The sequence below is a fragment of the Plecotus auritus genome (assembly GCF_963455305.1).
Source record: "Plecotus auritus genome assembly, chromosome: 9".
Classification (NCBI taxonomy): Eukaryota; Metazoa; Chordata; class Mammalia; order Chiroptera; family Vespertilionidae; genus Plecotus; species Plecotus auritus.
In genome coordinates, this window is record NC_137783.1 from 124601401 (window position 1) to 124625122 (window position 23722).

General features: G+C 41.7%; 1 protein-coding gene across 4 annotated transcripts in view; it reads right to left on the minus strand.

Moving 5' to 3' along the window:
• Positions 1-743: 743 nt before the first annotated feature.
• Positions 744-23722, minus strand: part of HPS5 (HPS5 biogenesis of lysosomal organelles complex 2 subunit 2) — a 49668-nt gene continuing 26689 nt past the window's right edge. For 3 of the 4 annotated variants that reach the window (XM_080687187.1, XM_080687185.1, XM_080687186.1), the window contains 10 exons: positions 19918-20067; positions 18443-18520; positions 17571-18148; positions 13668-13788; positions 10845-11000; positions 10229-10348; positions 8632-8745; positions 6922-7028; positions 3727-3997; positions 744-2301 (listed from right to left, as the gene is read on the minus strand). In XM_080687187.1, coding sequence (XP_080543313.1) covers positions 2241-2301; positions 3727-3997; positions 6922-7028; positions 8632-8745; positions 10229-10348; positions 10845-11000; positions 13668-13788; positions 17571-18148; positions 18443-18520; positions 19918-20067 — 1756 coding nt within the window. In that variant the 3' untranslated portion in view covers positions 744-2240. The remainder of the gene's footprint in view (positions 2302-3726; positions 3998-6921; positions 7029-8631; positions 8746-10228; positions 10349-10844; positions 11001-13667; positions 13789-17570; positions 18149-18442; positions 18521-19917; positions 20068-23722) is intronic. The other variant, XM_080687188.1, reaches the window with a different exon arrangement.

Consider the following 23722-nt stretch of genomic DNA (forward strand, 5'->3'; position numbering starts at 1 on the left):
GGACGCTGAGGTCTCACGCGATTTCGCGCGCTGGGCCCCTAGTCTAAAAATAATAGATTTCCAGACACCACTGCATCCTCCTTTACCCATGGACAAACTTTCTGGACTTTTGTCCACAGCCAACCCAGAAATAGTAAACAATTCTTCCTTAAGGACTATGCACCTATCCTAGAACTTCCCCCACTTCACTTTTTCCCAACTCTATTTTTTATAGCCAATATAAATTCTTTCAAAACAACTTTCATCTTCCTTCCCCAAACCATTTTTAGAAAGCTCCATCAGGCCTGGTTTGCTAAGTGGTTAGAGCACTGGCCTTCAGACCAAAGGGTCTCAGGTTCCATTCCCAGTCAAACGCACATACCTCGGATGCAGGTTCAATCCTTGCCCTGGTCAGGGTGAGAGCAGAAGGCAACCAATTGATGTGTCTCTCTCAGGTCGATGTTTCTCTCTCCCCCAGTCCCCTCCCTTCCACCCTTCCACTCTCTTTAAAAATATATATATATATCCTCCCACTTCTGGGGGGATTGGGGAAAAAAAAAAAAAAAAGCCGCATCAGCTCCAAGACTGCGGACAAATATTCATCTTCTACATCCTGCCCTGCTGCTGGTGGTTTCAACTATATGTCCCAGGACTTGGTCCTTTTTCTGACTAGCACAGGGCTCAACAAGCCCTTTCTTTCACAAAAGCTCTTGGCTATGAAGGTTTTTATTTTATTTTATTTTTTAATATTTTATTGATTTTTTACAGAGAGGAAGGGAGAGGAATAGAGAGTTAGAAACATTGATGAGAGAGAAACATCCATCAGCTGCCTCCTGCACACCTCCTATTGGGGATGTGTCCGCAACCAAGGTACATGCCCCTGACCAGAATCGAACCCGGGACCTTTCAGTTCGCAGGCCCACGCTCTATCCACTGAGCCAAACCGGTCAGGGGGGCTACAAAGGTTTTTATTTAACATCCCTTAGCCAACAGAATCTGATACTATCTCCATGCAGATAGTGTAAGAATTTATTTGAATTGTCGGACACCCAAGCTGGTGGAGAACTTAGTATGAGGAAATACCACACAGACACACACCCCACCACCATTACCGCCCCACACCCTTACTGCCACCACACACTGTTGACCAGAATCGTAAGGTTTCTCAAAATTCTAAGAAGCTTTGTGAACTTTTTCTCTGACAATCTCTTTAACCCATCAGGTTACATCATACCTAAATGTCATGTAAAGGTATGACAGTAATGTTGTCTATAGATCTCTGGCTGTGTTATAAATGAAAAAAAAAAAAAAAAAAAAAAGGCGAATCGTTCGAGTACCCAACACTTTGCTTACTCCACACTGAATCTAACCCATACCTTCCTGCAAATTGCTCACAATAAACTTCATGTCTATATTCTATTCAAATGAAAACTTTAATCAGATTTTACATTTATTATTAATATAACATGCTATATCTATAGAAGCCTGACAAATCGCAATCTAGTACTTGTCTTAAATAATATAAGCACTTGCTTCAGTCTTCATTAGTTCTTAGCCTTTCTTTATTGTGACTTTAAAAAAATAATTTCTAAAAGTGCATGATTTCTTTGACCTACTCTGTTTAGGAAAAATTCAAGTTAAAACATTATCAGTAATGAATTAGTCAGTTGTATAAAAGGTCAAAGTCAGATTATAAAATGTCAAATACTAGAAAAAACGTATTTTAAATTAGTTCAAATTAAATATGGGCCATTTCACTTAAATATCTAATTTGAGTCTTCAGTGTTTCACTTCTTTTTTGTATTAATTCCAATTACACCAGGTCGTATTTCAGTAATTTCTCAACTACCCTAGACAAGAATAAAAAAGAATTCAACTCCTGTCAATTATATGATCTGCCTTCGTGTGATCAGAATGAGAAACTTTTGCTCCCCCAATCCACAAGCAAGAAATAAATAACACTGTTGTTCAGAATACTAGTAAGGACTGCATAGCTGTGAACATTCACATTCTGATTACAGAACTCTTCATATCAGCAAACAAGGACCAATTCCTTTCAAGATTCAACTTTAGTTGAGAATCACTGAGGTCACAGAGAAGCCATAAATACAGAGGTTATAGACACTGGCCAAAGTACTCCCAATAAGGCAGCAGCGTTTTCAAGTGGTGCCTTTCCTTCAATAACAAACGCATTCGGAAGATTCAGCAGCATGATTCCATTTTCCTTAAAATGTTATGACATCCTGTTGAATCTTCTTCCACTAGGCCTGCTGAGACCAGAGAAACCGATCACATTTTTCAAGCATGCTTTGTATCAAGGCTCTGAAATCACAAAGAAAAGAAACAAGTAATTTAGTTCTCATTGTTCATTCTTTACAAAGAAACTTTAAAAACCACAAATAATTAGAGGATTCAAAAGCTTTCTGACTCTATGCATCAAAAGACACAATCAACACAGTGAAAAGGCATCCTATGAAAAGGCATCCTGTCCTACAGAACAGGAGAATACATTTGCAAATCATGTATCTATAGAGATTAATATAGAAAATGTATACAAACTCATACCACAACAAAAAATAGTGCAACTGAAAATGGGCAAAAACACTTGAATAGGTACTTCTCCAAGATGACATACAAATGGCAACAAGCATATTAAAAAGATGCTGAACATCACTAATTATTAGAGAAATGCATATAAGAACCACAATAAGATACCACCATAAGACAACTATTATTAAACACACACACACAAACACAGAAAATAACTAGTAATGAAAAGAATGTATGGAAATTGGAACCTTTGTGCACTGTGGACAAGAATGTAAAATGGTGAGCCTCTATGGAAAAAAGTTATAACAGTTCCTCAAAAAATTAAAAATAAAATTACCATATGATCCAGCAATTCCACTTCTGGGCATACTCCAAAAAATTGAAAGGAAAGTCTCAAAGAGACATTTTATACAAGCATGTTTATAGCAGCATTACTCACAATAGACAAGAGGTAGAAGCAACCCAAGTGTCCATTAACAAATGAATGGATAAACAAAATGTGGTATACACATATTATAGAATAGTATTTGGCCTTAAAAAAAGGAAGGGAATTCTGACACTTGCTACAATATAGATGAACCTTGAGGACATTGCACTAACTGAAATAAGCCAGTTACAAAAAGACAAATACTGTATAATTCCATTTAAATGAGGTATTTAGAATAGTCACAATCATAGAGATAGAAAGTAGAATGGCAGTTGCCAGGGGCTGGGTGGAGGGGAAAATGAGAAGTTATTGTTTAATGGGTAGAGAGTTTTGCAAGATGAAAAAGCTCTGGACTTGAGCTGCACAATGATAAGGATACACATAACACTACTGAACCAAACACTAAAAAATGGTTAAGATGGTTAATTTTATGTTATCTGTACTTGGCCACAACTAAAAAAACAAACAAAAACAAAAAACCTAAGACAATTAGGCATTTGATACCAATAATATTCTTAAAGAACTGAGTACACATCAGATTTTTATATTCATTCACATTAATCCAAACTGTCTTGGTCATGATTGTGAACAAAATATTACTTTAGCCTCTTCCCTTAATCACCTTAATCAACAGGTGAGTCTCAGTCCCCTCATCTGTTGTTAGGGGTTGGGACTAGATGATCTCTCTAGTCCCATCCCCCTCTGAAAATCTGGGGTTTCCACATTCCCCAAGCACTTATGGAGAGGGCATGACAGACAGGTATTATTACCTCTGTCTTTTCTCGGCAATCCTTAGGATATCGCAGGTTCTGGTAAACCTCTCTGACAGCTCAAGTGTCAAACCACATTCCTGTAGCAGTGACCAGGCCCGATCTGGACCCATGGCCTTAGCTAACAACAGTGCTACATTCTCCAGGTTAACAGGGGAAGGCCCATCACTGAAGCTCCCATTTGGTGAATTCTGGGGGGCTGGCTTTGTGTTTTTGTTCTGAACAAGATGCAGGAGAAGTTTCCACTCCTCCATGGTTTCTGGGATCCAACCTACACAAACACAAAAACATAGAAATAGTGGCTCTGACTGCTCTTTGTACTCTGCCTGCACATAGGAGACAGTCAAAACAGTTATGAAAACATTTAGTTGCAAAACATACAAATATTAGAGAACAAATCTCATCACCCTAACACAAAGGTGCTTTCTGAACATCTGCTGAATAGTTCATGACAGGGAAAAGCCACAAATTAACTTCAATATTCTTTCATTGACTCATTAATTACCCAGGGCATATTCTATGCTGGGCACTGAATGTGCAATGAAGAACTCTTCTGGGACTTACAGCAAAGGAGACAGATCTTAGACAAACACATAAATGCACTATCCTTATATACTTACTAGAGGCCCAATGCACGAAATTCGTGCACGGGGGTGGAGGGTGTCTCTCAGCCTGGCCTGCACCCTCTCTCAATCTGGGACCACTGGCTCCTAACCGCTTGCCTGCCTGCCTGCCTGATTGCCCCTAACCACTCTGCCTGCCTGCCTGATTGCCCCTGCTCGCCTGACTGCCTAATCACCCCTAACTGCTTGCCTGCCTGCCTGATCGCCCCTAACTGCCTCTACCTCGGCCCCCGCTGCAGCGGCTTCATCCAGAAGGACATCTGGAATGACGTCCGGAAGGTCGTTTGGCTGTCCGGTCTAATTTGCATATTATGCTTTTATTATTATAGATAAGTGCTATAAGAGAAAGGATCAAGGCACCATTAGAGAGAATGGTAGGTTTTTCTGGAGAATCTGAGAGGAGCTTTATAGGGAAGTGACATTTAAGCAGAGAACTGAAAAGTGAGACAAGTTTAGGTATATAGCATGTGCATGTGACCCAAATATGCAGACTTGAGGTGGAAAGTGTCAGGAATGGAGAGTAAAGAAGCCTATATTTCTGACAAAGGAAACATTGAGGATGTCCTGACACAGAAAAGAACTTGAATTCAATGAACTTCAAAAAAGGCCTATAGCGCACAAAGGCAATAGTGAGTAGTGAGAACAAGATGATAGAGCCTGGCCTTAAGAGTCTAGCTTAGCCCTACCCAGTTTGACTCAGTGGATAGAGCATCAGCCTGTGGACTGAAGGGTCCCAGGTTCGATACCTGGTCAAGGGCACATGCCCAGGTTGCAAACTTGATCCCCAGTAGGGGGCAAGCAGGAGGCAGCCGATCAATGATTCTCTCTCGTTATTGATGTTTCTATCTCTCTCTCCCTCTCCCTTCCTCTCTGAAATCAATAAAAAATATATATATACTTTTTTTATATATACTTTTTTTTAAAAAGAGTCTAGCTTAAGAATGTGGATTTTGCCCTGCCGGTGTGGCTCAGTGGTTGAACACTGACCCATGAACCAAGAGGTAACCGGTTAGATTCCTGGTCAGGGCACATGCCCAGGTTGCTGGCTCAATCCCCGGTGTGGAGTGTGCAGAGACAGCCGATCAATGTTTCTCTCTCATCAAAGTTTCTGTCTCTCTAGCCTTCTCCCTTCCTCTATCTCCTACACAAATAAAAGCATATTTTTTTTAAAAATAATAATTTTTTTAAAAATGTGAATTTTATTCTTAGTTCAATGTAAGGGGTTTCAAGGAGGGTGCCACATAATCCAATTTTGGTTTAAAGGAATCATTCTGGCTGCCTAAGTAAAATGGATTAAGAATGAACAAGAATGGAAACCAGATAACCAATAATGAGGTTACTGCAGTAGTCTAAGCAAGTAGCTACTAGTAGGACCAGAGTGATGCTAGTGGACCAAAAGAAAGTAGGGACAGAATTTGGCAGTAGAATCAACACAACTTGGAGTGATTAACATGACTTAGGAGGAGAGAAAAGTATCAAGAAAAGACCCCATTTAATACACCAGGGGCAAAAATAGCTACCATTATTATATTAACAAAATACTAAGAGTACTTCTATCTGAAAGGGAAAGACATTTTCTTTATGCTTCCTAAATTTGGTTTTTTTTTATATAATAAACATTATGTAACTTTAAAAATATAAGCCATTTATATTTTAACTCTCCTGGTTATTGTTCAGAAATGTATGCATGTCTATAGTTCTAGTCCTTCAGAACCACCTGGCCCCCGTTCTCACTTCTGAAACAAAGATGATCTCAGTACTTTTTGCTATAGCTGTGACATCTGAAGCTAACCCTTGTCAGTCAACTGGCTTCCTTGTTCTGGTCTCACATTCCCTTTCCTACACCAGCAGGGCTGCAAAAGACTGCAGATCACACTGAAGGACCATCACCGATGTCCTGCTGTTGGCATGTCTGCACTTAGATGAATAAGGCAACACCATAAAACAGACCAAGTCTGAGTGCAGCATGGACCCTCAGACTTCAGATATCATGTGTCAAAGTCCTGGCCTTCTGATTGCCAGTTTATCTGTTTTGGATAAAAATTAATTTTTTTAAAGAGTATCTAAATACTTGTGAAAGCTTAGGGAAATCTGACTGCTACTCCACTTTAAGTTCATCTTAATGATCTCTAATGTTTGGCTATGTAAAAAATCAACACAATGCAGAGAAATGAGAGATCGTCAAACAGGGGTCTGAACACCAGCTCCACCAGTTGTATGATTCTGGGAAACTTAATTGTCCTTTCTCTGTGCTTTAGTCATAACTTCTGTAGAATAAAAATAACAGTAACTACCAAAGGTTTGTTATTTAAACATTAATTGGAAAAGCACCTAATACAGTGCCTAACACATAGCAGGAACTCTTTAAATAGAAAAGTTGTCTGTAGTTTATTCCTAACTATGATTTTATAATTAGCAAGTAATACAGAATTTAAAAAAACAAACTACAAATTTGACAGCTAGCTAGAATTATATACATGATCACTGAAATGTCCACCAAATTTCTTTATTGAAGGTCTGAAGTGACTTCTACAATACTACAACCAAGAGTAACCAAATGGGATTTACATACCACTGTCCCCATCCATCAGGCTCATATCATTCAAATATACTATGTTGGTAAAGGCCTCTCTTCTTCTCTCCAGCTCCAAACAGAGAGTAAGATATCCAGGCCAGAAACTTTAAAGAAACCAAAGTTGAAACAAAGAAATAAAAGGTAGTGAATTTATCTGGAGCTGCACAGTCCATTACAAAAGATACTAGGTGCATGTGGCTATTTAAATTTAAATTAAGTAGCCCTAACCAGTTGGGCTCAGTGGATGGAGCGTCGGCTGTAGACTGAAAGGTCTCAGGTTCGATTCCGGTCAAGGGCATGTACCTTGGTTTCGGCACATCCCCAGTGAGGGGTGTGCAGGAGGCAGCTGATCGATGTTTCTCTCTCATCGATATTTCTAACTCTCTATCTCTCTCCCTTCCTCTCTGTAAAAAAAAATCAATAAAAAATAAATGTTTAAATTTAAATTAAGTAAAAGTAAATAAAATTTAAAAGTCAGTTCTTCAGCTGACCAATCCATATTTCAAGTACTCAATGGTCACGTGTGGCTAATGGCTATCATATTGGACAGTGCAGAATATTTCCATTATCACAAAGTTCTGTCAGACAGCCCTGATCTGGAGTGTATAAGAAAAAAGAATAAAAGCTAGTGGTAAATATTGACATTCGAGGTCAAGCACCAATTATTATGTATATATACTTACGTACTTTATAAATGTAAAGATTCAAAACAAATTAGCATATTTTCTCCAAATGTGAAAGTTCTCCTTGACTCTTCTCCCCCTTCATTTGCTATATCCAGGATTATAAATCCCACTGCATTTTCCTTCTAAATGTCCCTTGGATGTGGTCCTTTTGCTGCCTTACTAATCACCAATTTAGTTAAGAATGAATTACTGCAATAGCTTCTAAGCTGGCCTTCCTGTCTCCAACCTTTCTCATGTATGACACCAAAAATTATTTCCAGAAAGCTCCATTTTTATGTCATACGCAAAAATCTAAAAGGTCTCAAGTGATGACTAAATTCTTCTGACCAACTTCAAGGTCCTCCATGATCTCATCACCCACCACCTGGCAAGTCTCATCCTTCATTATCAATAAATAAACATGTATCAAGTACTGGCCATTATAAGGGAAACGGAAGAAACAGGTCCCTATCTTCAAAAGATTATAATCCAGATGGAGCCATATGATAACATGGCTAGGCAATAAGTAACTGACTAGTTTGTGGTATGGATAAAAAGTAATGTCAGTTTTTCCTGCCCTTATTCTTGTTTCTTAAACCTCACCAGCCCTCCTCCTGGCTCCTTTTAAATACAAATCCTATCCAGCCTTCAGGGCTTACCTCCAAAGTTTCACCTCCTCCCTGAGTCCTTCACCAGCAATTCTCCTGAGAACATTCTAATTCCTCCCAATTTGGACAACCCAATAGCAATTATAATTCAAATCACAGTCTAGAGCTTAATTAAATACTATGCCTGGGGTTAGCAACTAAGCAGAAGGGAATAGAGAGGAATTAGCAAGGGCCAGTCTCTTCCGCACAAAGAAAAAATATGCACAAAAATTAAAAGGAAAAGTTTGTGTACTTAACTATTACTTAAGATGCTTTCCTGTAGCAAAGAGTATTCACAAGCGATAAAGTATATCAATTCAGGCCCTTAACTACTACAAAGTTATTAACTGAAATGATTCTAATCTTAACTTCAGCTTCTAAGAAAATTCTCTTACCCACAAGACCTGCAGATGTCAGTCATTTTCTCTTTGGTTGTAAAATCTGCAGGTAGTTTAATTAGATGAAGCATCAGCTGACTGTAACCCCAAGGAAACAAGTGTGAATGAGGCCTGTGAAATGAAAAACTCCCTAAATTAGATAGGAAATAAATTCTACAAAATGCTTATTAGTCATCTAATAGGTAAGAGCAGAATTTAATTATATTTGTTCCATTATTATATTTTTCAAACATTTTTACCTGGATTTTGAAAAATTAAAAACATTTTTCCTATCACAAATACCTATTTATTATTTAAAATTAGACATTTTTAGGTAATCAAAAACAAAAGCAAGAAGCTTATACTTCCATCCACTCAGATAGCCACTGTTTATCCTTCCATACCTTTCGTTTAGGCATATAGGATAGGTATTTGGGGGCTTTTAAAGCTTCTCTGCAGGAAAATACAAGAATCATTTCTGATACATTGTAAGTATCAGTGTGTATTTTTTATGAATTCTATTTTTTTTAAATCCTAAATCAGGTATGTCTAGAAATCTCTAGGGAGAAAAAACACACAGACAAACACATATGCACAATTTTTTCCCTTCTGTTACAGGATAGCAAAAAACTACAAAAATTCCAGGGCAGAAGGAATAGGGAAACTGAGACAAGAAAATTAAAATAAGGCCAAGCAGTTTGGACAGCTTGCAGCTAGCTTGTAAATAACAAGCCCTTATCTTCCCCAGCTAAGGACATTTGAGAGCAAATGGTTAATGTCTCTCCAAAGACAGCATAGAGGAATGAGGAAGGGGAAAGAGGAAGAATGCAGTCTTATCTCATCCCATTTCCTAAACAGAAAAGCCAGCAGTCTCGGCGCTTGGCAAGATAAAATTGCCAGGTGCTTCTCACAAATTCTGGGCAAGCCAAAACAAAGTAAAAAGGGGACCTTGAAAATTAGCCAAGATATTTGGCAAAGCAGTTTTAAAATCTATAGACAAAAAAGTATATAAGGCAAACCTTCCCCCCGCCCCAATCTCCACCCCACTAACTCCTGGGATTAGCCAAGAGAGCCCATCCATGCATTATGCAGAATGATAAATTTGCTTGCCTTGTTCCTTTAATAAATTTGCATGTCTTGCTTTCTTAATAAATTCACTTTAACACAACACAATTATCTGGGAGTCACTCGTTAGAATTCATTCTTATGAGCATAACAAGAATCAAGGTGGGGACAGCCCTCTTCCTTCAACTCAGGGGGCTTTCCGATAACACCTCTCTGGTGTCTGTGAAAGGTGCATGTAACACTTCTAAACACAGGTTTGGTTATCAAGAGTTCTTAATGTGGGTCCTTGAAAGAGCTTAAAAGGGTCAGTTTTGTTTTCTGTGCAAAATTTTGCATGGACATGCATTTTTCTAAGAGAAATCAGGTTCTTAATAGGATCTACAACTAAAAAATGTTCAGAACCACTAGGAAGTGCACTCAATCTCTTTACTACCATAACTTGGCTCAGTCTCTTCCAGAGCTGTTCTTGAAGTAAGCCCAGAATGCTATATGTGAATAAACCAGCTCCATTCCAAAGGAACATCAGAGCTTAAAAAGAGGACTTCTATACCTGGGATTTCCTTCATCATCCATAGTGCTTGTGCTTGGGGGAGCATCATGGGACACTGCTAACAGCAGCCAATCCAATCTTAAAGACTCTGGTTGTAGAAGGGACTCAAGGAAAGATTGCCTAAGAGAAGGGAAAAAAGTCACCACTTTTCATGCTGAGAAAGGAAATATAAATTGTAGGGATGTGAAATTACTGAGGGATCAATATAGTGAATAAAATAACTTGAAAATAACTTCGGCTACAAAATGCCTAGAAAAGCTGGTGAAAGCCTAATAGCCTTTTAAATGAACAGTTGAGCTTCAAGATAATAAGGAAAACACCAAACAGCCAAAAATAAAAAGAGAAATAAAAGTCAGTATGCCAAATATGAATCAATCAAAGGAAGAAGAGGGGTGGTGGTGCAGGGTGGGAAGAATAGCCAGTCTCAATAACAGGGACTGTGTGCAGATAGAAAATGAAACCTCAGTCTAATTTCAACTGCCCAAATCCTCCTCTTCCATTGTAGAGGCCTCAATTCTGTGGCAGCTGACAATAAAAATGCTACAACTGCTTATACAAGAGAGATAATACCTTATCCGAAGAAAAAAGAGTCTGCAAATAATTCTCGCCTTCTTACCGGTGATCTTCAGGCCTCGATTTCACCAGACTGTCTAAATAGGCCAAAAACTGAGCAGGATGATGACGACAAAGTTGCATGACATCCGACGGCAAAATTGATGGGTAAAACTTGATCAAGGATCGAAGGGCAGATTCCCCAAACTTCTCATACAATCTGCATTTAAAAACAAAACATATTAGTCTCCAACTCCAGTGATATGATATAGGTTGGTTACATTATCTAAGTACTTATTAAAAATAAAAATAAATATATTAACAAGAAGCTGACCAACATGCAATTGAGTAAAACTTTACAGGCTAAAACCAACAAAAAAAAAAGCATGTGGAGAGAAACCAAGATGGCGGCATAGGTAAGCACCTAAACTGCTGCCTCGCACAACAATTTCAAAACTACAACTAAAAGACAAATAGAAAAAAAAAAGAAATAAAAGACAGAACAGACACCATCCAGAACTACAGGAAAGCTGGCTGAGTGGGAATTCTACAACTAGAAGGAAAGAGAAAAGCTCACAGAGAATTGGAGGTACGGCAAAGGGTCTTTGTGCGCCCAGAGAGGAAGGGCGGCTGAGAGCCTGGCGGGAGGGGGAAGGGAACCCCCGACTGCACTGAACCCCAGTTCCAACTGCACTGAACCCCAGTTCCAGGCGATACCCCGTGGACCCAGGCTCATACAGGGGGAGTCTGGACTGTCAGGTAGAGAGAAAGGCACCTGGAGACTCAGAGACCTGGGGGAGACCCGGGGGAGCCCCAGCAGGCAGGTGTCTGGAGGCGCGCGCGCCAGTGTGCACAAAGACTGCGGAGGTTGCCACAGGCTTTCCCTAGTGGAAGAAAGTCGGAAGCTCCTGACTTCACTGAGCCCCAGTTCTGACTGCACTGAACCCCAGTTCCAGGCGAGCACCTGGGGACCCACGCTCTTGCAGGGGGAATCTGGACTCTCGGGCGGAGACTTGGGAGCCGCGGAAGGCAGAGGTCTGGAGGCGCACGCGCGCAAGAGCAAGGCTGACGGGAAGCCAAGACTGTCTGCTCCGCCCTGAGACTTCACCCCATCCAAGCTGAGCACAGAGGCTTTTGCAATTTGGCAAGTCTGATCCTCTAAGGCTATCTCCAGCACCAAACTTCTCCCAGCGTAGACACAGCTGATCCTTACAGCCAACTGGCCTGGAGGTCAATTCCTCCCAGTGATACCAACAACAATTAAGACTTAACTACAACAAGGCTGTACACACAGTCCACAAAGGGGTGCACCAAGAGTATCCACCTCAGGTTAACTGGGGAGGCCGACCCACTGGGCCATATAGGAAACCTAGCACACAAAGCTACCCTACCAACTCAGGAAATCAATGAAAATGCGGCGACAAAGAAACAGATCACAAACGAAAGAAATGGAGGAAAACAAACGACTGGATATAGAATTCAAAACCACGGTTATAAGGCTTTTCAAGAATATCCTAGAAAAGGCCGATAAATATAACGAGACCCTCCAAGATATGAAAAAGGACCAACTAGAAATTAAACATACACTGACTGAAATAAAAAATATTATACAGAGACCCAACAACAGACTAGAGGAACACAAGAATCAAGTCAAAGAATTGAAATACAAAGAAGCAAAAAACACTCAACCAAAAAAGCAAAAAGAAAAAAAAATCCAAAAAGTTGAAGATAGTGTAAAAAGCCTCTGGGACAACTTCAAGCGTACCAACATCAGAATTATGGGGGTGTTGCCAAAACCGGTTTGGCTCAGTGGATAGAGTGTCGGCCTGCGGACTGAAGGGTCCCGGGTTCGATTCCGGTCAAGGGCATGTACCTTGGTTGCGGGCACATCCCCAGTGGGAGGTGTGCAGGAGGCAGCTGATCGATGTTTCTCTCTCATCGATGTTTCTAGCTCTCTATCTCTCTCCCTTCCTCTCTGTAAAATATCAATAAAATATATTAAAAAAAAAAAAAAAGAATTATGGGGGTGCCAGAAGAGAGAGAGCAAGATACTGAAAACCTATTTGAAGAAATAATGACTGAAAACTTCCCCCACCTGGTGAAAGAAATAGACTTACAAGTCCAGGAAGCACACAGAACCCCAAACAAAAGGAATCCAAAGAGGACCACACCAAGACATATCATAATTAAAATGCCAAGAGCAAAAGACAAAGAGAGAATATTAAAAGCAGCAAGAGAAAAACAGTTAATTACCTACAAGGGAGCACCCATACGATTGTCAGCTGATTTCTCAACAGAAACTATGTAGGCCAGAAGGGAGTGGCAAGAAATTTTCAAAGTGATGAATAGCAAGAACCTACAACCAAGATTATTCTACCCAGCAAAGCTATCATTCAGAATTGAAGGGCAGATAAAGAGCTTCACAGATAAGAAAAAGCTAAAGGAGTTCATCACCACCAAACCAGTATTATATGAAATGCTGAAAGGTATTCTGTAAGAAGAGGAAGAAGAAAAAAGTAAAGATAAAAATTATGAACAACAAATACATATCTATCAACAAGTGAACCTAAAAATCAAGTGAATTAAAAACCTGAGGAACAGAATAATCTGGTGAATATAATAGAATCAGGGGCATAGAAAGGGAGTGGACTGATAATTTTCAGGGGGAAAGGGGTATGGGGGGGTTCAGGAAGAGACTGGACAAAAATCATACACCTATGGATGAGGACAATGGGGGGAGGTAAGGGCAGAAGGTGGGGTGGGAACCAGGTGGAGGGGAGCTATGGGGGGAAAAAGGAGAAACAATTGTAATAATCTGAATAAAGATTTATTAAAAAAAAAAAAGCATGTTATTTAGTTCATATAAACAACATATACAACAACTTACTGGGTAGCATAAGCAACCAACAAAGGACTGTCAAAAGGGACTGAATCATCCACTAATTTTAATTTTGTTGGTAGATCTCCTTCTTCCATCTCCATATATGTAGGATTGGCACTTGCCATTTCTGAAAGATAAAACATATCCTTTCCCTTCATCTCATAACGGTAAATATTTAATTCATGAACACATTGGTTCAACAACCATTACTCATGCACCTTACCCTGTGCAAGGCCCTATGCTCACTAAGCACTACAGGAGAGACAAACAAGAACAAGATACAACCTCTGCTTTTAAGAACCTTAAAACCAAATTGGGCCCTGACTGGTTTGGCTCAATGGATAGAGCATCGGCCTGTGGACCGAGAGGTCCCAGGTTCGATTCCGGTCAAGGGCATGTACCTTGGTTGCAGGCATATCCTCGGTAGGGGGTGTGCAGGAGGCAGCTGGTCAATGTTTCTCTCTCATCGATGTTTCTAACTCTCTATCCCTCTCCCTTCCTCTCTGTAAAAAATCAATAAAATATATTTTTTTAAAAAAATTGGGAGGCCAAGCATATTACAAGTTTTAAAGACAAAGTAACAGATCACCAATATATGTCTCTATTACCCTCGAAAAAGAGATATACAGTATATATGTACACTATCAATGCCAAATTCCTGTTTTTCTAGAACCCTATGCCATCTTTTGGAACAAAATAAGTTATTCCAATTTAATTAAATTAATTTAAAATTTTTGAACTATTTTTTAAAATATGTTTTTATTGATTTTTAGAGAAAAGAAGGGAGAGGGACAGAGAGAAACTTCAAATGAGAGAGAAACATCATCATTGGCTGCCTCCTGTATGCCCCCTATTGGGAAACTCAGGTATGTGCCCCGCCTGGGAATCAAATCAATGACCTCTTGGTTCCTGGGTTGATGCTCGACTGCTGAACCACACCGGCTGGACTAACCTATTTTTTTCTTAAACATGTATAGCAAATCTTCTTTCTCTGAACAAAGACTTGACTTTTGCGAATAACCAATTCATTTAAAGCCAAGTGTGGTAAAGAGAATGGTGATCTAATTAAAAGCCACTTATAGTTAAAAGACTGTTTTCAATAATTACATTACTGCAAGGGTGGAGCCTGTTCAACAACCAATTTCTAAAACACCAATATTCAATTTCTGATTTTTTAATCATTTCTTCTCAGTTTTATTATTTCCTATTTGATTGTATCAAGCAATGAGTACTTAAGGTAATTCAGGGAGGAGGCCATCATTTAAAGCTTACAAAGTAAGAATAAGTTTTATGATTGGGTGGAAGCTAAGCCAAATGTAACCCTAAATTCAAGCAAGCAGTGTATAATCTCAAACTAACCACCAGGCTTGCTCTAGGCAGCTCTGGTAAGAAGTTAACAACCAAGCAGGCTGAAGAGACTCTTTTCTGTTACTTTCCTGTGACCAGGGTTGGGTATGATCACATAATAGAAACATACATAGCAAATTTCCAGTAGGTAATAATGTCAAACATCTGAACCTATTTGAAGAGAAATAATTTTTCTTATTTCACATAAAAGCCTATCTCAACTCAGAAAAAGAAATTGAAATCATTTCTTATACTTTTAACAGCTAAATATCAACTGAAGCAGAACCATAATTATAGATCCATCGTCTAGAAAACAAAAAGATCTTTAAGTCAATAATATAAAAATGTATTTTGACTTGTGACTATTCACTTTTCTAATAAATGAAAAGTGTGTTTAAAGTCTAAACCAAGTATAAGACACACGGCATCTTTGATTCAAGTCAAATGTTGAATTTAAAAAATTCACCTCTTCAAAAACATGGGTCTATGCCAGGGGTGGGCAAACTTTTTGACTCGAGGGCCACAATGGGTTCTTAAACTGGACCAGAGGGCCGGAACAAAAGCATGGACGGAGTGTTTGTGTGAACTAATATAAATTCAAAGTAAAGGAGCGGAGGGGAGAGCAAGAGAACCCTCCGCTCTTTCAGCTCCGCGGGCCGGACAGAACAGCCGACAGGCCAGATCCGTCCCACGGGCCGTAGTTTGCCCATGGCTGATCTATGCAGTAAAAAGAGCATGCATGGTCTCTGGAGGTTGAGAGCTGGTTTCTATGTGAGGATGACAAATAGTGTGACCTTCAATCAAGTGTAAAAGAAAGACTGCTGTCTGTCAACCAAATCTCCAAGGCAGACATACAAGCTTTTCCCCCACATCCATTCTCTTCCTTCTGGACATCTGGATAGGTTACATTTCCCAGTCTCCTTTGCAGTCAAACGGGGTCATGTGATAAAATTCTTACCAATGGAAAGTGAACAGAAGAGATGTAAGCAACCACCAGGCCAAGCCTGTAAGTAAGAGCAAGTATCTGCCTTGAACTAGCATATAAACAAGAAATAAACTTCTGCAATATCTGAGTTAATATTTCATGAGATATTACAGCAGTGTAACCTACTTAACGATTATAATCTCCCTGTGCCTGTTTCCTCACCTACTAAATGGAATAACACCATCTCCTCTGAAAACTGTTGTAAGGATAAAATGAAACAATGCCTGGAAAGTATTTAGCATAAATAGTGGTACACAATAGTACTCAATAAATGGTAAACATTATTTCAATATTAGTAAGTTACTCAGGGATTTTTTTCATTTTATATATCTGCTAGTGACCCGGTGCATGAAATTCGTGCACATTAAAAGGGGATTAATTAGAGGAAATAATTTAATATTGCTATTTGCCCTTTCTCTATAATAGAAGTGTCAGAGATGAAAGAAAATTAGTAAAATGTATATGAAAACCTTCCTCCTGTCAGTCTGGGGCTCACCACGAGACCCAGAGTCAAGTCCCCGCCCACCCACATGCAACTCAAAATCGCGTGAGACCCAGACCGGGCCGCCGCCCCCCCCCCCCCCCCCATTGAGCTAGATCCAGACCCAGCCAGTCCCACCCTTGTCAAGCCCTGCCAGGCAGGAGGCATAGCCTCAGGTCCCCTAGCCCGGCGCCAGGACAGGGGGCATGGCCTGAGGTCCCCCAGCCCAGACGGGAGCAGTGGGGGCATGCCTTGAGGTCCTCCATCAAGCCCTGCCAGGTGGGGAACACAGCCTGAGATCCCGTCAAACCCTGCTGGGTGAGGGGCACGGCCTGAGGTCCCCTGGCCCAGCACCGGGAGAGGGCGCAGCTTCAGGTCCCCTGGCCCAGTGCTGGGGTGGGGGGCGCAGCCTGAGGTCCCCTGTCAAGCCCTGCCGGGTGGGGGGTGCGGTCTGAGGTCCCCCGGCCTGGCTCTGGGGCAGGGGGAGCAGCCTGAGGTCCCCTAGCCCAGCACCAGGACGGGAAGTGCACCTTGAGGTCCCCCGTCAAGCCCCATGGGGTGGGGGGCATGGGCTCAGGTCCCCTGGCCTGGCACTGGGGTGGGGGGTGGGGCCTGAGGTCCCCCAGCCTGACGCCAGGGCAGGGGGCGCAGCCTGAGGCCCCCCTGTCAAGCCCTGCCGGGTGGGGGGCATGACCTGAGGTCCCCTGTCAAGACCTGCCAGGTGGGGTACTCAGCCTGAGGTCCCCTGTCAAGCCACATGGGGAGAAGCGGGGGAGGGCATAGCCTCAGGTCCCCACTGATTGCTCATTAAGGCTCCCTATGGGAACTTGGCCTCAGCAGCCATCTTTGTGACAGAGTAATGGTCAATTAGTATATTCCCTCATTATTAGATAGGATACTTATAAAAATTTTACTTTAACCCCAACTTCTCTAACATTGCTGTCATTTTCTAAATATGGTTGAAAGAAAGAAAACTAGTTTCTTATGATATAGATGCAAATTAAAGCAACATATGAAGAACTATTAAAAATTAAATTGAGTGTAAATGCCAAGGTGCTCTATATCAATTTCTACCTTTGGTAAGGCAATCTATTACCTTTCAATCCTTCGATAAAAGTATCCCAAACACAATGATCATTAGCGTAAGTAAGCTTGATACTCTCCTTTGCTCTCCTCAAGTCCAGGAGAAAAAAGTACTTCTTTAGGAATTGACAAGCCAGAATTTCAGAAGAGCACTGTTGCAAAGAGTGACCCTCATGTCCACTTGTGCTTTTGATCTCAGAATTCAGTACATTCAATTCCAAACACAATGTTGTCAATTCAGCCAGGTCTTTCCGGAGACCGTTTGCTATGTTGCATGGAGAACATACTCGAAAGAGGTCTTCCAAGGGCTCCCTCAGACTATTTACAGATTCACATGCCGTGTGATCAACAGTTTCTTCATTGCTTAAAGAGTCCCTTTCTTGTTTTTCATTATCTTCAACCAATATTTCATTTTTTGACTCATCAAACAATAGCACATCCTCATTCGATGTCGTGGATGAGTTACAGGTGCCTGAAATGCCTGAAAAGTCCTTCATGGCAAATGTTTTTTCTAACTGTGAAAGCCACTCCTGTAAAACCATTCTCAGAGATTTAGGTTCAAATAAAACCAGTGGGTCCTGTAGCTTGGTCCTATACAAGACAAACATGTATGAAATTTGTTTTATGTATGTTTTTTTAAACAAATTATTTCATGCTAAATAAACATAATGAATACATCATATTAATCTGACATAAGTGTTACTTTTCTACTCTTTAACAACTACCTCGGCAACATGATAATACAGAGAACATTAACCATACTAATTCTCAAATTTCAATTCCAAATGAGACTACCTCAGCCCCATATTGTCTCAGGATCACTAGTGATGATCCCAAAAAGTCATTCCCATTCACTATAAAACTTCCTCATTCATAAATACTCACATTGCTTCTGCCGTTGCTATTTTGAGCTCTTGGAATTTATCTTCTTCTGGAGGTTGACTAGTTACTTCTTTTATTCCCCTAGAAGAGTGTGAAAAGAGTTAGATGGGATTATAGCTTCCTTAGACAAATATTTCTAAGTACTTACTAAGTGGCAGGTATTGTACTTTATGTTAAATGAAATAAACATATGAGTATAGAAAATGGTCAATGGCCTCAAGATGAGTACACTCAAGTCAAAAAGATAGGCATGCAAATAACTATAATCTAAAAGAGAATAAAATGAATGCTAAAGAGCAGCACATACATTGTGCTATGAAAAAAGGAGTAATTATTCTGACTAGGCAAACAATGGCAACTTTCCTGAGGAAGTAGTATTTGTGTCAGAAAATATGGTGAGAAATACTGCAAGTAGAAGAAAACAACACAAAGAGGAACAGTAAAGTATACATACCTAATTCTCCAACAGGACTGAAATTTAGAGTGCTTAGAAGGATGTGGTTAAAAATGAGGCTAGAAAAATGAGCTATGGTCAGATTGAAGGCTGCCTTAAATGCCTAGGCATATCTGTACATTTTTCCTATAAATATATATAGATTCACTAAGTTATTCTGAGAATAATACACCTTCTGTTTCATCTCACTGTCCAGACACACTGGGCCTATGGGTCTCTCTCTCAATTCCTGAATGAGTGCTGAGCTTGCTTGCCTCTAATGCTCAGATTCCCTGAACCATGAGATAAGGCAGAGACCAGATAGACAAGGCACTTCAAACTGTGCCAGAACAAGGACTATGCCACCAGCATATATCATAAGAAAAGTATAAGGCAAGACATCAATACCAATGCTCTCACCTTATAGGCCAGAGAACATTACTTACCTATCCAAAGTTACAAATTGGTCAGAAGCAGAACCAGGAAAAGGCCTAGATCCTTGGTCATCTTACTCTTAATTTAATACTCCTTCTCTAACATTCCAAAACTTTGAAGAGATTTGGAGAGGAGGAGGTTGTGTAGGAGACAGATGCAAGTGTGCTAAATTAAAACTGTCTTAACAGATTTGCTATGGGTAGATGTAATTTTCCAACATTTAACTTGTGGTATTCACAATTTTTAAAAAATATATTTTTATTGATTTCAGAGAGGGAGGGAGAGGGAAGAGAGCTACATAGAAACATCAATGATAAGAGAGAATCACTGATTGGCTGCCTCCTGCATGCCCCCTATTGGGAATCGAGCCCACAACCCAGGCATATGCCTTTGACTGGAATCGAACCCAGGACCCTTCAGTCTGCAGGTCGATGCTCTATCCACTGAGCCAAACCGGCTGTGGTATTCACAATTTTTATGAGCTACAATAGCAATCAACAATGAGCAGGGTCATACATATACCTTCTCAAATAGGGCATAGCCTATGGTTTTCTTCAAACTGATAAGTGACCCCTCCAGAATTTACACAGATTTATATGCAAGAGCTTACTCGGTGTCTTCCTCCTTTGAGCAAGTGACAGGACTCACATCTTCTTCACATAACTGTTCATCACCCCTGGGCTCTGGTCTCACTTTCAGATCAGGGCTTGTATGAAGGGTACCAATCTTCTCAGTCGTTTTACGTACAAAGCTAGAAACACTGGAAGTCAAATACCAAAAAACTAACATGAAAAGAAATGTAATTATACAACAAAAATGAAAAATTCAGTACCTAGTTCTCTATGTTTCTATTAGTCCCAGGAAGGCAACTTGGACTTAATAAAAGAAAGACTGCCTACAGCAACTTCCGTAATCAACTATATATTTCATGTAAGGTCCACATAAAATTTACAATATAAGAATTTACTTCATTTACTAAACTGCTTTAAGTGCTAAAGAAAAGGTCTTTTTTTTTTTTAAAGAAAATGTCTTCAACTCCAGTCTGTGATATTTCTATCAATTTAAGCAAAGAAGGCCATATGACCACCTGCTCCACCCTAGCCAGAGAATTAATAACATTTCTTCATGAAACTCAGCTGCCAACTAGTTACAACATATTCTTCTTGATAAGAATATTGTATCCAGTAAGACAGATAAGCAGTTAAGTAGCAGTACAAAGTCTTCTCTCTCAAACTCAAATGCAAATCTTAGTCCCATAGACTAGTAAGAAAGACTTCTGAAGTCTCCAATTCTGAGCCCAAACTGAGAAAGGATCAAAAATTGACTAATGATAGCTAACCCCCAATACACCAAGGTTAAGGTTTCAAACCCCAGTCATGGCACATGTAAGATTCAATGAATGAATGCATAAATAAGTGCAACAACAAATCAATGTGGGATTTATATATATATATATATATATATATATATATATATATATATATATGATCTCAATAAGTGAATTTTTTAAAAAAATATAAAGAAGGCAATGACTAATAATATATGTAAACTGTTTCTATGAGGGATGAGAAAAATATCAGATTTTTAAACTTTTGCTGTCTGTGGGTTAAAAAACTACATATATAACAACTCAAATATCCAGCTACTCAAAGAGGGAAGCTAAATTCCCCAAGATGGAAATGAGAAGTTAACAGCTCCATATAACAGGTGATATGAGAAATAACCTAGAGACTATTTTTTTCTCATTTAAAATGTCTTTCCAGTCCTGGCTGGTGTGGCTCAGTTGGTTGAGCATTGTCCCATGCACTGAAAGGTCACCAGTTCAATTCCCAGTCAGGGCACATGCCCAGGTTCCGGGTTCAGTCCAGGGAAGCAATCGATCCATGTTTTTCTCTCTCTCTCTCCTTCTCACCTTCCTCTCCCTAAAACCATTAAAAGCATTTTTAAAAATCCTCTACACTAATAAAAGAGAAACATGCAAATTGACCATACCTCTGCTATGCCCACAAGCCACGCCCAACAGCCAATCAGGCATGAGTATGCAAATTAACCCAATCAAGATGGCGGCAGCCATGGAGCTGGAGCGAGCAGGAGGCTTGGGATGCCCCCGGTGATGGAGGAAGCCAAGCTTCCCACCCGCCCTGGCCGGCCCTGGCCTCTGCTCAAGGCTACAAAGTTTCCATTATAGAAGATAAATAAATCCCAGATACTTGCTTCCAGCTGCCCTGGCCTCTGCACAAGGAGGTGCTGGGAAAAAAAAGAAAGAAAGAAAAAAAGGAGGGGCTGGGAGCTTGGGTCACCAGGGGGTGACCAGGCCATGAGACGTCAGTTGTGGGTGATCGGGCTGGTGGGGGGCGGGGCCATTGGGGGTAAGCAGACCAGCAGGGGGGCCAGTTGGGGGTGAGCAGGTCATCAGTGGGGGTCAGTTGGAGGTGATCAGAACAGCGGGAGGGAGCAGTTTGGAGTGAGCAGGCCAGCAGGGGGGCAGTTGGGGGCAAGCAGGCCAGTGGGGAGGGAAGATGAGGGCAAGAAGGCCAGCAGGGGGGGCAGTTGGGGGTGAGCAGGCTGGCAGGGGAGGCAGTTGGGGGCGAGCAGGCCAGCAGGCAGAGTGGTTAGGGGCAATCAGGCAGGCAGGCAGGCAGGTGAGCGGCTGGAGCCAGCAGTTCCAGATTATGAGAGGGATGTCCGACTGCTGGTTTAGGCCTGATCCCTGTAAACTGGCAGTAGGACACCCTTCAAGGGGTTCCAGATTGGAGAGGGTGCAGACCGGGCTAAGGAACACCCCAGCCCTGTGCACAAATTTTGTGTACCGGGCCACTAGTCCTATCTAATAAAAGAGTAATATGCAAATTGACTGTACCTCCGCTACACCCGCAAGCCACGCCCACAAGCCAATCAGGAGCGAATATGCAAATAAATCCAACCAAGATGGCTGAGGCCACAGAGAGCAGGAGGGAGGCATGGGTTTCCCTGGCAATGGAGGAAGCCAAGCTTTCCGCCTGCCCTTGCCGGCCTAGGCCTCCACTCAAGACTACAAAGTTTCAATTATAGAAGATAAATAAATCCAAACAGAAATGGCAGCAGCCACGGAGCTGGAGAGAGTAGGATGCTAGGGTTGCCCCCAGCGATGGAGGAAGCCAAGCTTCTGCAGCCCTGGCCTGCTCTGGCCTCTGCTAAAGGCTACAAAGTTTCAATTATAGAAGATAAATAAATCCCAACAGAAATGGCTGCCGCCACAGAGCAAGCAGAAGGCTTGGCTCCACTCAAGGCTACAAAGTTTCAATTGTAGAAGATAAATCCCAGATAGCAGGTCCTCCGCTTGGGTCACCGCGGGGGCGTGGCTGGCCTTGCAAACCACCACAGGCCCCTCGCCCAGGCTGCCCCATGCCCCAAGGGAACCCCACCCTGATCCAGGACACCCTTCAGGACAAACCAGCTGGCCCCCACCCGTGCACCAGACCTCTATCCTATCTAATAAAAGAGTAATATGCAGATTGACCATCACTCCAACACACAAGATGGCTGCCCCCATGTGGACACAAGATGGCCACCACAGCCGAAACTGGTTTGGCTCAGTGGCTAGAGCGTCGGCCTGTGGACTGAAGGGTCCCAGGTTCGATTCCGGTCAGGGGCATGTACCTTGGCTGCGGGCACATCCCCAGTGGGGGGTGTGCAGGAGGCAGCTGATCGATGTTTCTCTCTCATCGATGTTTCTAGCTTTCTATCCCTCTCCCTTCCTCTCTGTAAAAATATCAATAAAATATATTTTTTAAAAAAAAGATGGCCACCACAAGATGGCCAGAAGGGGAGGGCAGTTGGGAGGGACCAGGCCTGCAAGGCAGGACAGTTGGAAGCGATCAAGCCTGCAGGGGAGGGCAGTTAGGGGTGACCAGGCCGGCAGAGGAGGGAAGTTGGGGGTGACTGGGCCTGCAGGGAAGGGCAGTTAGGGAGGACCCAGGCCTGCAGGGGAGAGCAGTTGGGGGGTACCAGGCCTGCAGGGGAGGGCAGTTAGGGGCAAACAGGCTGGCAGGGGAGCAGTTAGGCATCAATCAGGCTGGCAGGGGAGTGGTTAGGGGGCAATCAGGCTGGCAGGCAGAAGTGGTTAGGGGCAATCAGGAAGGCAGGCAGGCAAGCAGTTGGGAGCCAGCAGTCCAGATTGGAGAGGGTGCAGGCTGGGCTCAGGGACACCCCCCCTTGCACAAATTTTGTGCACCGGGCCTCTAGTATATAATAAAAGCCTAATATGCAAATCGACCAAACAGTGGAACAACCAGTTGCTATGCCATGCACTGACCACCAGCAGGCAGACGCTCAATGCAGGAGCTGCCCCCAGCCCACAGGCCCCAGGCTAGCCAAGGCTGGTGCCAGCAGGGACCCCTGATCACCCAGCCGGTCGCCCCACAGATCGGCCCTGA